The sequence below is a fragment of the Schistocerca cancellata genome, chromosome 7 (genome assembly GCF_023864275.1).
Source record: "Schistocerca cancellata isolate TAMUIC-IGC-003103 chromosome 7, iqSchCanc2.1, whole genome shotgun sequence".
NCBI lineage: Eukaryota > Metazoa > Arthropoda > Insecta > Orthoptera > Acrididae > Schistocerca > Schistocerca cancellata.
The window spans coordinates 376818242-376832729 of record NC_064632.1 but is presented as its reverse complement, the minus strand read 5'-3'; the positions used below and the strand labels follow the sequence as shown (position 1 = coordinate 376832729).

Below are 14488 nucleotides of genomic sequence, written 5' to 3'. Positions count from 1 at the left end.
AAAAAGAACTTTTTGAAATACTTGTAGAACTATAGTGACCAGTTGGCTGGTTGTGGTATTTCCAGTAACAATCCACAGCCAATGCAGGTCAACCACCAGAATAATGGATAAATCAGCGTTGACTTTTTAGTCTTTTCTGCTCACTTGATGACTCAAACTTCATAAAATATATATAAATAATTGATCTTTATTATTCTCTTTCAATGTAAATGTTTTTGCAATTTGTGACAGTAAAATGGTGGTATCAGAAACTACTTGACAATAGAAAATAACTGTTTAAAATTTGATTCTTAGCTGGATCAGTTTCATGGTTGCCGATATTTTCTGTTTTGTTGTCTGTCCTATGACATGGGCTATACAAACAGCCTTTATGGCGTGGGCCATGCAGATATTCTTCATGATGTTGATGTTGACTATGCAAGTAGCCAACTGAATCTCATACTGTCAGTGAGCTGCATTTATGAAGAAATCATACAAAGAGACCAAAATATCATATTTAGTTACAAAAGATAAAAATGAACTGTTATAGTTCTACCATGAAACATCTGTGTACCTATTACATTAATTCCTTTAACAGCATAATTCTTGCTGTAGACTGGCAAATTGTACTTACACTAAAAAGGTAAGGCAAATACACTAAAAAGGTAAGGTAAAGTCTGTGGTGTTCAACCTGTGAATTGACTTCTGACCTGACTGCACGTAGAGCATAGTGTTTGCTGCAACTCTACTAGGGGGAATGTGGCAAGTCAGTCATCATCCTGTATGTGTGTTTACCTCAGGAAAGGATCTCCTATACTCAGTTTGATAGCAGGCTGAATGAACCTGGGGCTATGCCAGAGGGACTGGAATGAGAAAAAAATCCCTGCTCCTAGGTGGGACCTCAGGGGCTGATGTCAAGCACTCCATCTGCTAGACCATCATGGCCATTACACGTGCATTCTGTATGTGAAAAGCATCTGACACTCCCTGAATCGATTCCGTGTTATGTCAAGTTTCGAACCTAGAGTAGGCCTATATAAGTGTAGACATAGTGTGTTAACACATCAACCTATTTCTTGTCAGAGTGTCAATAAAGAACTGAATGAGTTTAAATGGGTCATGATTTTATAAGCTTACAATTTCTGATACATCATTTAGACTGATTTCACAGTATTTTGGGCCACTGATAGAGATATTATTATGAAGTGGAAATGTCAGGAAAGTATTAAGCACAATAATTCCCCTGATTTCCTAAGGTATTTACTTCCAAACTCTAGACTACACTAACTAGACAAATTACCAGAAATCCTTAACAGGATCTCTCCAATCAAACCACCTACCCCATTATCAAGTTACAGTTTTGTCCTTGCTGTTAGCAATGAAAACTGAGGTTAAGAACAGGAAAATATGAGTAACTGTGGATTTAAAAAAAGAATAAAAAGTTTTTCGTGATCTTGTGGATAATTTAGTTTTAAAATTAAGATGTCGATAGACTGCTGCAGGTACAACTAATAACAAAGGAAACTGCTATGTATGGAACCAAAATGGCATTTCATGCTCTGTGGAGAATATTATGAGACAATCTTAGGTTTCTTATAAACAAGTAGCTTTTGGAAAACTGTTTTTAAATACCATCTAACTATCATACTCAGTAGCATGTACTCATCAAAAGAATTAAATGCTTCAAAGAAAGACCAAAAAGTATTTCAGTATTGCTGAAAGTAGAACAGAATCAAGTTTCTGGTGTTTTAACTTTTCAGTTACCTCCCAAAACTGGTTCTTCAATATGAATCCTGAAAATAATTTAATTTAATGTGCTTAATTGTGAGTAAAAGTGTTCCGATAATGTGAGACCTACTTTTATTATCATTATCGGGATGAATCGTAATTCTGATATTTTTTTATTGCAGCACAGCAAAGCTGCCCTTCAGATCAGTTTCGATGCAACAACTCCGAATGTATTCCATCATCATGGGAATGTGATGGTTTGCCAGACTGCCTTGACAATTCAGATGAATCTGAACTTTGCCGTAAGTCTATAATTTTATGGAAACAAATACTATAATAGTTGTGCATTTTCTATTTCTAGATCATTTTCGTAACCTTCTTACTTTCAAACATATTTTAGTAAACCTCAGAAGACAAAAGAAGAAATGAGTATTTCACAAGTGGGCATACAGTGTACAATAAAGACTATAGAAAACTAATTTTCCTTTCATAGTAAGATATTCTTTTATTTAACTAATTTGTGACTAAAGTCGAAAAGCTATATCTGACACATATTGAAGAACATTCTCAGAAAATATTTTTAATCCCTGCATTACATAAATTGTTTACCTAAAAATATGATTTTTGTCAGAAGGAAAACATTTGTGAGAAGAAAAGACCTTAAGACATTTTAAAGTTGCCTCCCCCTGACATACTAAATAAAAGAGAGCAGCCTACATTTAACTTTGATATTTATCATTTCTTTTTAAATCTGAAAAATATCAAATGAATGACATTGTCATTGCTTAAGATTTTATATGATGATATAGTTCATGAATAGAGACAGAGGATCCAATATTCTCAAGTTTTCAGTGCCTGGTGAATTCATTGTATTAAGAGGCTGTCTAGTTTGTTCAATGTTGACAAATGAGATATTTCATTTCGCAAGTATAATCTGTTTCGCAAATAGTGACTAGGTATTAACACAGTTGTTTTTCTGGAGTATACATCTGATTCTCTAGCACACATTAGAGCTTTCTTCCCCCTTTACAGAGTAGTTCCTTGCTTTCTCATTAATTTACACACAGTCCACACAAGTGTACAGTTTTCGGACATTGACATATACACTATATTACCATCATTAAAAATATGATGTACTATTAGCTGTAGTATTTTGCATTCATTTTCACATACAAATGATGTTTACTCAATTATTTATTTTTAACAGATTATTCGTTGTAGGAGTTATTTGTTTGCCCTATGTGTAAGTTTGTTGATTTTTATTAAATGATCATTTGAACAAAAAGTTATCAGTCCTTAGAAACCTCATTAGGACAGAGTTATCTTTCCTAACTGAGTCTAAGAGCGGTCTTTTTTAATAAAAGTTCGTGTTTTAAAATATGGATATTGACAAGATGAACTGTAGAAGATATGTATAGCAGTAGCAACTGGGGTTAAACCATTCCTGGCCCTTATATCTCAAAAAATCTTAGTCTATTTTTTTTATTTGTAGGACCTGAAAATTAAACACATATTTTTGGTGAAAAAGAATGCATTTTTGGTGAAATTATCATTAACATTGGGCAAAATTGGAATCTACTTTTGGCGGCGTAATAAGCAAGAAATTTTGTAAAAATAAGAATGATATATACACACCCTCATTTCAAAATAAGAAATGAATACAACAAGCTATGCATAATGTAAAGCAAAGTGGAGTGCACAAAGCATTTGGTAGTGGCTACTACACAGTTGCTTGCAGAAATTGGCAGTGTCATAAATGATGTAGATCAGGCCTGACATCTACAGTATCTCATGCAACCATAGCTCAGAACAACCTGCACTATGTTATAGTATCCACGATTTCACATAATACCATGTTTAGCTAGTACGCAAATGTATGCATTTCTTTGTTCTAAGATGTTAGGACTTCCAGCTCAGTCCTACACTGTCATATGCAATATGTATCTCATAGAGACCATTCAGCTGCTGTTTGACGTGGTACCAGAGCATAATGTACAAGCACTTTGATACATTGTTGCATTCATGCACAGGTACACTCTTTAGTTTGTAAGTGCATTCTTATGCGCATTCTCTTACCAAGTTGAGCTTCACCAGTCATTGCATAGTACCAGAAATCGAAATGTATCTCAGCAATATTTGAGAATATGTCTCTCTGTAGTACAGTGGTTAATTTATTACTTAAAAATGAATATGAACAGTCACAACTACAGTAAACTTTTTTCTAATGTGAGGTTACTGGCTTTTTAGACCATCTTCAGACCTTGCACCGTGATGGCAGACAGTGGCTGTGAACAGAGCAGGCACCACACCTCCACGAATGCTAACAGTTAGCAGATAGTATTGGTGGAAGTGTAGCACCTGCTCCATTCACAGCGACCACCTACCAGCATTGTGCAAAGTCTGGAGATGGTCTAAAATAGACCAAAACCCGTAACCTCATATAAAAAAAATTATTGCAGCAATCTCTGATAAAATTGATCATACGGATACAGTAGTCTGTGAAACAGAAATTATTACATAAATATGCATTTTGAGGCAGAATTTGCGTCTATATTTGCATTTATTGCAAATGTAAATTTTTCAGCTTCCTATTTATTTGGTTGTCCATCTTTACTTTCTCCTTGTTTCAGCCTGTTGTTCAGCATTGACTTTGGTATTCTGACTTCATTTATTCTTGCGGCATGTTTCTTTCATTTGTTTCTGTATTTTACTATTCTGTCAGTCATATTTAAAATTGCTAGTATTGTTTAACTTTCTCAGGCGTATGTATTTTTTATCTCCTTCTATTATCTCTATTTTATTAGCTTTTTAATTCGTCAGTATTCAACATTTACAGTCACACACGGTGGTCCCACAGCCATTATTCTTTAGAATTAATGCATTGTTTCCTATCTCCTGCTTCTATTTTCATTGTCCCATAGAAACACTGAAATTTAGGGACCTATTTGCTGAAGTCATCATTTAATGTGTTATTGAAATCTTAACATGACCATAAAACAATTTCTCAATAATTTCATTTTCTTTAATAACAACTAACTCACTTCGGTAAATGCCATAAGTATTATCTTTTTTGTAAATATATTTAATTGCGTACACCTGTGCCACTATCATAAACCCCTGTTGAAGCTTGCCTCTAGATTCACCTAAAATATATTTCTAGTGTGGTCAGACAGTAAAGTAGATAGAGGTTTCCAAACTAAGCTTCTGATGTATCTGAAAAGGGGAGTTTACAATCTATGTGTATTACTAGTTTTTAATTTTGGCATTGAAACATGGATTTTTGATGCTAAAACCACTCAGTATGAGAGGCTTGTTCAGTGGGCAATGGAAAGATGCATTTTGGAAATTAATAGGAAAGGCATAAAGCAAACAGATGTATAAGGGAACAGATTGCAGTTGGAGATGTAATTAAGACCAGAAAGAGAATGAAATGAGGATGGTGGGACATGGAGCCTGGCAAATGCGTAGTAAGAAAGGAGTCATTTGTTGTATTCTAAAATATAAGACAGGAAAGAGATGGTGGCCTAATAGAAGGTTAGTAGATGATAATGGAAAACATGCAGAAACTCCATGGACATGATGCATGTAAAAGTTGTATATAATAATGAACACTTTTAGTCCACAGATCATATCACTTTATTTTTGCTTTCTGAAATTATTATGAAGTTCACCTTCAAAATTTGTAGTTCCTTTTGCATTTTGTTCATTTGTGACACATAACCGATACATATCACACTAGTACTTTGATCAACCTTTCTGTTCAAAAAACTGTAGTAATTTAAAAGGGCTGTTAAACTGCTCATGATCAGTCCTACTGTCCAAGGCTTTCTGAGGATTTCCAGTAGGAAAACTGCCACAGGACTGCATATCAGATGTTCATGGTAAACCCAATAGTAGGGCTTTCACTTGATTCTCTCTGATCTGAAAGTTTTCACCCTTTGGAAACTGGCCAGAGCACACTACAAAGTCTTGGCTGCCACAAGATATTGGACATGTGGTCTCTTTGATGTAGTCTGTCCATCTGGGTTGCCACTGGTTTAGATATACCACTACTAGCATTACCTGTTGGCTTGCTTTGTTAGAGCACACACATAATTGCCCACTGATGTTGTCTTAGTAATTTTTGGAGTAATATTAAGACATATAACATAAAAATAGTGTTTCATGAACAGTTTTCAGACTAGCTCGTGAAAGGTACCTATCACTGTTAAAGAGTTTACAGTAATTGTAACCTACAGTGATGACTTGGTATCCAAAATTTGACTTAAAAGTCAGTTACAGTGCAGACCACAGCCAGTATGTTGCACAGTTTGAGCTTCGGAATCTGCATTCTGTAGTACCAAGCAGTATCCTGAAGGCTATTTTTGTTTCTGATGAAAGATAATTTTTAGTATTAACAGTACCCAGGCATGAAATGTGTGCTGACTATACAGTTTTTTGACAACCTGTGCCTTAAAGTTTCAAGCATGTTTTTAATATCTTACATGTTATTACACGCCTTCAGTTTGGGTCATCATTTGCAAATGCTTTGTGTACACTGCACTAACAAATGAATTTATAATGTTTACACAGGGCACAGGAAATGTCCAGAGACAGATCATAAATGTAATTCAACTGGACGTTGCATTCCTCTTGCTTGGGTATGTGATCATGAAGATGATTGTAAGGACCAGTCTGATGAAAGCATAGAGCAGGGTTGCTTACAGGCACCCTGTTTATCACAGGAGTTCCAGTGTCTTAATCAGCAATGTATATCCATGGTAAGTTTAATGCATTAAGGACACTAATACCGGAGACCTAATGCTTAAAACAAAAATAAGAAGAATAACTACTGTGTTAGCTGAATTATATAAAATCATATGGAAGCATTATTTGTTTTATATTACTTTTCACTGACAAAATAAAAATATGATGATTATTCTCCAGTTACTAAATTAATTATTGATGCAAATGTGACAATAAATTAATGCAATGCCCATCAAGCACTGCCAAGTGTATATGCTTCATCTCCAGAAGTCAGTACACAACTGTTTAGAAGAAGGTCAATTAAACTGTATACACACATATATATTTTTACGAAATGAAACTTGCCTTTTTTCTCATTACTGCCCAACATTATATGGTATTACTACAAACAAATAAAATAGTTGGAGATTTTATTTTAATATCACATGGTTGTCAGCTGCAGGTTGTGGCACTAGGTGGAGAGGAGAGAGAGAGTTGAATGCTCAAAAACCTGAGAATTTGGAAAAAGAGATGTATTAGAGGGGATAGGTAATAGAGTGTGAAGTCAGGAGAGAAAGGCAAATAGGAACAAGAGGCAACAGAGTCAGTTCAGGAGAGAGGATCAAAAGTTGACAGCAGAAGTTTGAAACAAGGAAACAAGAAAAGGTAAAAGATCATAAAATTAAAAAAAAAAAAGATATAAAGATGGGAAACAAAGAATAATTAAAACAGAATTTTCTATCTGCCATCGAGGTGAGATGAAGAACCCAAGTTCTGAAGCTGAGCCAGTTTATTCATCACTTTGTTTACTTACCCATCTGGTCCTTACAGATTCCACTACATGGAGAGACAAATGGTTTCTCTCACACTTTTGTTTGTAGTATTCTCAGAATTTTACATTTGCATGATATTATATATTATAGCAGAGAAGGTGAGAAATTTAAAAAAAGACAAACAGAAGGAAATGTTGAAAAATTAATAGGCAACTTTCATATGGCAACATTTATTCTAGTTGCCATTTTCAGTGGAGTAAATCTTATCAATCATTTGGCTATAGTCTTTAGTGTTAAAGAGCTGTGCTAAAGTATGACAACAATGTCATAAAGCAATGTCTTTGTGGCTATTTGAGGAGTATGCAGTGTCACGCAAGGATGTTGCCAAATATATGTGGTTGACAATAAGAATCTCAAAGTAGGTAAGTGTCATTATGGTGTAGATGCCAGATTCATCACACAGTGGGGAGAAATGTTCATCTTTCTCTTGTCCAGGTTTTTCAATTTGTTAAGTGTTAACAACCTTTCTCTCCATATCCTTGTCTCACTGCCTGGGATACCATAGTTCTAAACTCTTGCTATTTTACAGTGTACTTTGTTGTCTGTGGGACTGCAATGTGCAATATTTGCCTGCTTTTTGACGCTTTGTTAGTTTACTATAATTCAGCAAACTTTTATTTTGAAATTAGCACTACACATGAGCCTCAGTCACCTGGCCCTTCATTAATAAGTTTTTCTGATTCATCCAATTTTTTTTTCCTTTCCTGTTTTTTAACCTGAAAAGGTGCAGTATGCAGTTGGTGTGATGCAGTATATATACAGTTGTTGGCACCACAAGCAGCATAGGGATTGCCAATCCCCCATTTCCAGCTGCCATTGTTACGGTCGGTGTAGATCTCGTACTTACAGAGTTAAGAAACTGTGCTACTCGTGTTCTTGTGTTTTGAGTATGCATGTGTGAAATAGTTTCGAAGTGAAAGAAAGTGGTTTCTTCGATGACCAAAAAGTTGGAAATACTAAATGCAATAGACAAAGTAGAAATGCTGAAAAACACAGCTGCAGCATATGGTGTAGGGGCAGCAGCTGTGTCAGACAGGAAGAAGAACCGAAAAGAAGTTGAACACTTCTGTTTTAAAACTGTGACTGAAGACTATTTGCAGAACCACAGTATAATGAAGAAAGCAACAATGAAACATTGGATGGAGCATTATTTATTTGGTTCAGTGAGAAAAGAGAGCATGCAGAGGCAATGGCTCAGCGGGAAAACCTAATGGTTTATGTAGAATGTCAGCCAGAAACAACTCCTGCTGAACTGGTGTTAGTGAGGTATCTACACAATAATGCTGCCCTCAAATGCCACCCATTTTTGAAACAAAAGAAACATACACTATTTCAGTAATTAAACATGAGTAGACTAAAGTATATATAAGTTCCAAAAAAGTTTTTCTTATTATTGTCAAAATAAAAGGTTTGTATGTTCTAGTACATATCAGAGTCATTAGATTTAGTAGAAAATATCTAGATTATCTGTGTTTTCGGTAATCTGGATGACATCCTGCCCCACCTGGTCCAGATAAACAAGATTTTTGTGCATTTATTTTTCTGCTATTAAGTTAAGATCCTGTTACTTTAAATTATTGGTCCTCTTTTGTACAGATTTTTTACTGTGATGGTGATGATGACTGTGGAGATGGCAGTGACGAACATGAGCACTGTTTAAAAACTTGCTTGAATAATGAGTTTCGCTGTGACAATGGTAACTGTATTCTTTCAACGTGGGCCTGCAATGGTGCAGATGACTGTGGAGATAATTCAGACGAGACAGAAAAGGCATGCTGTAAGTTATTCAACTGTTTAAATTGTCTTTTGTTTTTTCTCCTCTGACTTAAGTTGTGTAATTTTCATCCAGTTATCACAATTTTTTTTCTTACAGCAAATGAAACAGAAATATCATGTAAGGATCATGGATTATTCTCATGTACAAATGGCATCTGTGTGAATGAATCCTTGCTGTGTGACGGCCAGGACAACTGTGGAGATTATAGTGATGAAGAGATGTGCAGTAAGTTCAGAAAATTACAGCTAAATTCCTTGTTTGATTCACTTAATCTGTTTTGTGATGTGTATTACATTATTAACCCGAAGAAAGCAATTGGCAGTAATGACCAGTTGTACTAAAACGAAATTCTCCATGTATTGTTTTTGTAGATTTCATTTCTGATTCTGTCTCTACTAATTTTATGTCTTGTCGCTAATAGCTTATAAAAGAAACACCACTGTTCATGCCACCATGTCAAACACAACAAACATTGGTAGAAGTTTAAAGGTTTTACAAGTATGAACATTACTTGTAATGTTAATAATATGAAAGAAAGATTACTAAGGAAGCCTTGTGATGACACAATGTACATGTGTTTTCTTTGCTACCGTCAGCAAAGTTACAGAGAGAGAAAAGGAACTGGAATTTAAAATTTGTTTTTAAATGGACTGGCTCTTGTATTCTTAGTGTTATACATCTTCCCTGGCCCCCAGAATATTGGTGGATATTCATTTATATTCCTTATGTTCAGCTTTCTGATCTTTCCCTGTTGTAAAAAGAGCACAAAACAAACTCAGTTGTCGAATGCATTCCAGTCATGATTACTCTCTGTGTGCTTATATTCTTGTTATCATTCCATGACCCAATAAACTTAGTTATGTAAGATTGTAAAGGTTCTAAATGAAGATTGTATCTAGTTTTTCCTCTCAATCTTTTGTGCATGGAATATGATATTTAACAATAACAATATGACAACAGGTATTCATCGTCATACTTGTGACACAGTTATGTACAAAAACGGGTTTCTTAGATGTAGAAGTAAGCTTATTTCTTTTAGTCCCATAAAATGAGAATGGATCAGGTGTCATTAATGAAGATTTTTCTTTTATTCTTTTACAGATATCAATGAGTGTGCCAATTCTAAAGTTTGCATGCATGATTGTGTTGATCTTAAAGTTGGCTATGCATGTACTTGTCGCCCAGGCTTCAGAGTAAATCAAAAAGATTGGCACCTCTGCGCAGATGTTGATGAATGTGCAGATCGTCCTTGTAGTCAGATATGCCGTAACACAATGGGCTCGTATGTCTGTTCCTGTGCTGATGGTTACATATTACGCAGTGATAAACACTCTTGCAAAGCCAATACTAGTAAGTAACTCACATTTAAGGCTAACAAAAACCATGATTCAAAACAACTATAAGTTTAAAAATACATAACAGTTTAATGACACTTTAATGTTTTGTGCTGAACTGGAACTCAGATGTATGCATTTACAGTACAGTGCTCTTCCATACTTTTATCTGTCATGAATTTTCAGTGCTAAAATCCTCATTTATATAACAGCACTTAATATTTTCTTATTAAGTAAAATTATTGATTAAAAATTTAATTTTTTATTGTCTTCTGTCAAGGAACAAAGTAAAGAAATATATACAAGATTAAAGTTGTAGGTTGTTATCCAGTACACTTACCATCTAGGACATTATGACCACTTACTCACTATCATATAAACTCATCCAGGCAATGGCAGCATAATCTAGTGAGGAATGACTGTTTGTCAGACAAGCACATGGAGCATGTAATATTAGTGAGTGTACTGTGCATGTGCAGAATGGGGAAGGAACTCCGTCTATCTGAGTTTGACCAAGTGCAGATTGTGATGGCCCAAAGGCTCAGTGTAAGCATTTCAGAAACTGCACAACCTGTTGGGTGTTCAAGGCGTGTTGTGGTGAGTGTCCTCAACACATGGCAAACCAAGATGAAACCACGTCTACATCTACATCTACATCCATACTCCGCAACCCACCTGACTGTGTGTGGCGGAGGGTACCTTGAGTGCTAAAATCCTCATTTATATAATAGCACTTAACATTTTGTTATTAAGTAAAATTATTGATTAAAAATTTAGCACGTCCAGATCTTGTGGAGCTGGGGGGCCATCCCTCATTACGTATTTCATATGTTGTAAGCTGGACAGTCTGGTAAAATAGAACAGGTCGCAAACTGTGGCAGAACTAACCTCAAACTTTAATGCTAGGCAGAATACAAGTGTGTCTGAACACACAGTGCACCAAACTCTCCTAACAATTGGCCTCCGCTGACGGCATCCCATGCATGTGCCAATGTTAACACCATGACATCAGCAACTACGACTGAAATGTGCACATGACCATCAGCACTGGACATTGGCGCAGTGTCAGAGCACTACATGGTCTGATAAATCTCGATACCGTCTTCATCGTGCTGATATGAGGGTACAAATCCATCGTCTTCCAGGAGAACAGCTCCTTGACATCTGTACTGTGGGATGGGGACAAGCTAGCAGTGGCTCCATTATGCTCTGAGAAACACTCACATAGCCTTCCATGGATCCTGTGGATGTCATGTAGGGGACCATGATACACTGGTTGCGGATCATGTACACCCCTTTATGATGATTATGTTTCCCAACTGCAGTCGCATTTTTCAATAATATAATGCACCATGTCACAAGACCAGGAGTGTGATGGAGTGTTTCAAGGAACACAGTGGTGAGTTTCAGTTGATGTGCTGGCCCCCCAACTCACCAGATCTGAACGCTATCGAACACATCTGGGATGTGATTGAACGTGATGTCAGAGCTCATCACCCCGTCTCCAAATTTACGGGAATTAGGTGACTTGTGTGTGCAGATGTGGTGCCAACTCCCTCCAGTGACCTACCAAGGCCTCATTGCTTCCATGCCATGATGTGTCGCTGCTATTACCCGTGCCGAAGGTGGACATACTATTGTTAGGTTGGTGGTCATAATGTTCTGGCTGATCAGTGTAAGTGAATTGTTTCTTCCCAGCTGACTTTAAAACAAAATTGGTAGTAATACAAATTGTCATCCATTTGATACTGGAAGTCAATTTGTTTTTAAAGTCATCAGTTGAAAGTAACGGGTCGGAGTGGAATGGAAAAGTTAGTGGCCAATAAAGTTAAAAAGAGCAGTGCATCAATACACATTGTGTTGTAGCTTGTGGTATGCTTAGAAATGTTGCTGTATACAATATATAAAAGATTTAACTTTAGTAACAGTATCCGTTCACAAATTTGAGTAAATCTTTGTTTAAAGATGCTACATGACTAGTTTTGGACTTCAAAGATTCATATTCAATTAGTCATTGCTCAAAAACATGTAATCAGAATAATTGCTGGAGCCCACCCACAGTCATCCTGCAGACATCTATTTAAGGATCTAGGGATCCTCACAGTAAATATATTCACTTATGAAATTTGTTGTTAATAATCCAACCCAGTTCAAAAGTAATAGCAGTGTGCATAGCTATAACACCAGGAGAAAGGATGATCTTCACTATATAGGGTTCGATCTTACTTTGGCACAGAAAGGGGTAAATTATGCTGCCACAAAAGTCTTTGGTCACCTGCCAAACAGCATCAAAAGCAAAGCCTGACAGATAGCCAACTAACATTTAAAAATAAATTAAAAGAATTTCTAGATGACAACTCCTTCTACTCATTGGCTGAATTTTTAGATATAAATTAAAGGGGGGGGGGGGGATAAAAAAATTAAACATTACTGTCATGCAATATTTTGTGTAATGTAATATTTTGTACAGACATCTTTTATTTACCTGACACGTTCCACATCATTACGAAGTGTCGTATTCATGATCTGTCAAACAAGTATTAATCAAATCTAATCACTTTTATGGTCTTTTTTTTTTACTTAGACCATTACATCACAGACAGACCAAAATATAAGTTAAATTTTACTTTTAACAGATGATAAAATTTGGGACTTAGAAACTATGAGTGGCACACATACACACCACACTGTTTTCGTTCTATTTAGTGTCCAGTCAGTGTGGAAATGGATGTGATTAACCAGCTGAATGCTGCAGATGTGCTTGCCACATGCCAAGCTGTGTACTACATCATTTTTGTGTACTGCATCTAACTGAACTAAGTAGCCTGCGTTTAATCTTATACGTAGGCCAAGGTTACCCATGTGGGTTGCCTCGCACTGTACAGAATATTTATGAAGTGTTTTCTTCAGTGCCTCCTTGTGTCATTTATCTTGTGCAGATGAACATTATTGTAGGTGTAAAAATTAGTGTCTGACTGTGAGGCTTGTCTGTGAATTAATTGTTGTTACAAATCTGCAGACATGTGAAGATGGCTTTTCCTTGAATAGCTTATGGTTCCATTTTGGTAACCCATCCAAAAGTTATATGTCACTTTCACTGTACATCAGTTTTCAGTGTTTCCTTGTAGCTAAACCTCAACAATACCTAGTGTACTGCACGTATTCTTCACTCTACTAAATGAAGAAATAAACTATTTGATTTTAGCTATGTAGATATTTTTAGATCACACATAGCTGACTGCTTTCTGTTGATGTGCGGTGTGTATTGTTTCATTGTACATGAGGGATGAAGGCTATCAGTGATACAGGTTTCCTTTGTGGTATTTTTGTAGTCAAAAGCAACCTGTTACTTCATATGACAAATGATATATGTTGTGAGTGAGCTGAAAAGTAATGCTTTTTACTTGGTTGACTTTTCAGCTTCTCTGAAGCAAGCTGCAACCCTCTGCCACAATAAGGCTCCGAATGGTAGCATGTAACATGGGGGGGGGGGGTAATGTAACTATGTTGGTGTATGAGAAACAGCATGCTGTTACCGAGTTTCTAATTGAAGAGTTCATCCACACATGGAGCACCCTCTCCATCAGCATGATGTATGATGGTGGCAGAGCACACACTAGCACTATGACATCTGCAACAATCTGATGCCTTGCATTCACTGTTGTTGATCATCCTCCATACAGTCCTGACTTGGCCCCATCTGATTTCCATTTGAACACATCCAAGGGCTTCAGTTTGAGAGTGGTAAAGTGGTGCACACAGAGGTGAAGTTGTGGCTCTATCAACAAAGTCAAACCATCTATAGTGATAGTATCAACAATCTGATCACTCAAGAGTACAAGAGATGCTAGAGAGACAGTTCTCACCTGTGTAGTTCAGAGAAACTTGTGCTGGAAGGTAGACCACGTTTCTCTAAACTATGCAGGTGGGACTTGTCTCTACAGCCTATTCTGTGCTCTTGCAATGCCTCTTGCCTACACCTCCACTATCCTGTTTCCCATTGCCTCACCTTACCTTTTCCATTCTCTCTTCTGCCCACACCACTCCTTCCCCATCCAGATAGTGTATCGCCTCCTCCCACCACTTTCCTGACCCTCCCTCCCTGCCTATGT

At 36.4% G+C, this 14488-nt stretch overlaps 1 protein-coding gene across 1 annotated transcript in view; it reads left to right on the top strand.

The window, feature by feature from the left end:
- LOC126092185 (low-density lipoprotein receptor-related protein 1) overlaps positions 1-14488 on the top strand; it is a 772271-nt gene that overhangs the window by 637034 nt on the left and 120749 nt on the right. Inside the window, exons 45-49 of the mRNA XM_049907661.1 lie at positions 1890-2009; positions 6280-6467; positions 8862-9042; positions 9139-9267; positions 10144-10392. Coding sequence (XP_049763618.1) covers positions 1890-2009; positions 6280-6467; positions 8862-9042; positions 9139-9267; positions 10144-10392 — 867 coding nt within the window. The remainder of the gene's footprint in view (positions 1-1889; positions 2010-6279; positions 6468-8861; positions 9043-9138; positions 9268-10143; positions 10393-14488) is intronic.